Genomic DNA, 3,307 nt, shown 5'->3' with positions numbered 1-3,307 from the left:
GCTCATGGGAACTGTCCATATCCTACGTAAAATACTGTCTATGTGATCTCAAATTTTAAAGCAAACACATAATTTTCTTATGGTTTCTTAAACATTCACTTGAACAAAACTGTACAAATCCAAATATATGATACCCTAGGCATAACACCTACATGAACTTCTAACTTGTTGTCTCTTGAGGTCTCTGGGTGAGACTTGGATCCAACTTGTACAAATGCAAAACAAAAGTCAAACATAAAATAATAATAATAATAATGATAATAATAATATTAATAATAATAATAATAATAATAATAATAATAATAATAATAATAATAATAATAATAATAATAATAATAATAATAAGAATTCACATATATATACATGTGCTTTACAACAACTCCTTGTTTACAAGATTAGCACGGAAGGTTTCCCAAATGTAACCGGAAACGTTGTAGTTCTGGCTTCCGCTGCTGGAACCAACTTGATACGACCCTCAGGAATCAGTCTGCCAGTCAGTATAGTCGTGTGATGTCGCACTGTCACATCTTTGTTTTACAGTGCTTCTTCCCTGTTCATCGATTTTTGCGATGGCTGAAACGAAGGGACAGTGCTGTGTAATTCTATTTTCTACTGGGGAAAACAGCGGCCGAAACATATTTCAAACAGCTCACAAGGACGCTGACATGAGCAAAATACAAGTTTACGAGTGGTTTTCACGCTTTAGGTATGGTCACTTGTTGCTTGAATACCGACCTCGTTCAGGTCGACCATCTACCTTTGGAACAAATGAAAACATCATGACAATGCATGAGCTGATCTTGAAGGACCGTCGTCGAAAAATTGACGAACTTGTTGAAATGACTGGTGTGTCCTGGAGTTCTTGCCAACGAATTTTGAGCGAAGAATTGCGATGAAAAGAGTTGCAGCAAAATGTGTGCCTCACTTGCTCACGGAAGATCAAAAGCTGTCACGACTGAATGCGTGTCGTGAACTGTAAGAACAGTTGATCTGAACCTTTTTTTCGAAGGCTATCACTGGTGACGAAAACTGATGCTACGCCTACGACCCGGAAACGAAGCAGCAATCAAGTTACTGGAAGCATTCAATGTCACCACGCCCCCCAAAAGCGCATCAAGTGAAGTTCAATGTCAAGGCCACGCTGACTTGTTTCATCATTGCGAAAGGAATTGTCCACAGAGCATTTTTTCCACGTGGTCAGGCTGTTAACCAGGCATTTTACTTGGCAGTTCTTAAGCATTTGCGAGACGCGTTGAGACGAAAATGCCCCAACTAGTGGCAAAGTGGAGAGTGGTGGTTTCATCACGATAATGCACCTGCGCACACCGCCTTGAGTGTGAGACAGTTTGTGACCAAAAATGGCATAACCCCACTTACCCACTCTCCCTATTTAACCGATCTTGCTCCCTGCATCTTTCTGTTTTGTTACCCCGAATGAAAAAAGTCCTTATAGGAAAACCGTTTGCAGATATGAAAAGAGGTTAAGAAAAAACGACGGAAGCATTAAAAGGCATCACTTCGCAAGAGTTCCAGCTTTGCTTCGAATAGTGGAAAACGCGCCTGGACCGCTGGGAAACGTGCCTGCATTGTTTCAAATAGAGAATATTTTGAAGGCGATAAAAGCGTAAACATGTAAATTAAATGAATAAAATAATATTTCGAAATTCTGATTTTTGTGGGGTACCTTCTCGTATTTGCTAATCGACTGGTATCATTCATGTGTGCGCGTACAAATATATGTATTTACACATAGTCAAGAAAGATAACTCCAATATGCGAAGCAAAATTTATCTAGTTTTCAGGATATAATATCACGAATTACCTCCCTTGTACTGGTTTTTTTTTTTGCATGACAGGAACTAATATGATTTACGGATATCTAAATGATGGCAAATGCCAGACTTTCCTAGAAGTCTTACGATTCAGTATTACCATGCAATTCAAGAGAAAGTCTAGGAGTATTCATATATATCATCTTGTTCTGTAGCAATAATATATATATGTGTATTTACGTACATATATTCATACATGCATACATACATACATACATACATACATACATACAGAAAATGATGCACTGGTGTTTTCGATAAAGTTCAGGTATGTTCTGTCGTACCCACTTTATTTTACAGACACTTTGATCTCGTCTATGTCATTAAATCCTTTTCCTAATGACTGTCCGTCATCCGACAAAACAGGCAGAATATGGATCTACCGACCACTGACCAGTCCAATTTGCCGATAGCCTAATTTGTTACCAAAGATGTGTGATGAATGTAAATGTTTACAGATTTTTTGTTTGGTCTCTTCCTCTCAACGTCTTCCCTCATTTATTTGTTTCAATGTACTGCTCGCTTTTCACTGTACAGCCACATTCGTAGGAGAATGACTTCTTTGTTGTTCCAAGGAACAATCACCTATATTTTTCTGCCGATGATAGGCTTGTAAGTGTGACGTCTTTCCTGAGCATTAGTTTTGAGATCATATAAATACGCCCACGTTTTATTCTCGGTCACCAGATCGGGAAAAAAGCTACTTCTTCATTGGTTTCAAATACTTCTAGGCCTCATTATAGCCTAATTACTTCTAGCTTTCTTTATAGCTTTATTACTCCAGTACACATAATAGATAAAACTTTAGACATGATTATAGCCTATGAACGGTAATGTAAATACAAAATACATACTGGCATCTTCTTTGGTCCAGTTTAGATCGCATAATGTTCCCCAGCTACCACGTCGTCGGATTTGTACAATTCCATTGGAAAAATTATCTCCTTCAGTCAGTCGAACTGGAAAATAATGTTTTGATGCAGGTTTGAGTTTCATTTATCAAGAACAATATATACATGTTTGAAGTTACACACAGTTGGGTGAAAATATTTAAAAATGTATGCACATTGAACGGCAGCGCATATGATATTCTTAAGACGATCTTAAGCAGGATAGTATAAAAACATATCAAGGCAATGCGTGGTAATGATTGAGAACGAAATTAGAAATTTAGAGAGGGTGGTATTCTATCGTTTAAAACTCGTTTTGCGCAACACTTGGTTAACAAATAATAGAATTCGGAATATTCAGGCTAGGATTTAGTTAGTATTCATACAGCAACTTCAGTGAAGGAAAATGTTCTATTAGAAATAAAATTAAACTTTAATGTATTTGATATATTTAGAGTTTTTATTGAATGAAGTTTGTTTCTAAATGAGTTCCCTTTAGATACTATTTTGAATGAACAAGAGGCAGCTCAGTGCACCTCTTACGCTAGGTCTTATGTGTAGTACCAGCAACAGCATATATATATA

The 3,307-nt window shown here is 37.1% G+C and overlaps 1 protein-coding gene across 2 annotated transcripts in view; it reads right to left on the bottom strand.

Moving 5' to 3' along the window:
- Positions 1-3,307, bottom strand: part of LOC106872843 (deleted in malignant brain tumors 1 protein) — a 257,237-nt gene that overhangs the window by 56,760 nt on the left and 197,170 nt on the right. For both annotated transcript variants that reach the window (XM_014919977.2, XM_052973204.1), the window contains exon 20: positions 2,687-2,791. In XM_014919977.2, the coding sequence (XP_014775463.1) occupies positions 2,687-2,791 (105 nt within the window). The remainder of the gene's footprint in view (positions 1-2,686; positions 2,792-3,307) is intronic.

This window comes from Octopus bimaculoides, chromosome 15 (genome assembly GCF_001194135.2).
Source record: "Octopus bimaculoides isolate UCB-OBI-ISO-001 chromosome 15, ASM119413v2, whole genome shotgun sequence".
In the NCBI taxonomy this organism is placed as follows: Eukaryota; Metazoa; Mollusca; class Cephalopoda; order Octopoda; family Octopodidae; genus Octopus; species Octopus bimaculoides.
This window is presented reverse-complemented; position numbering and strand designations above follow the sequence as displayed.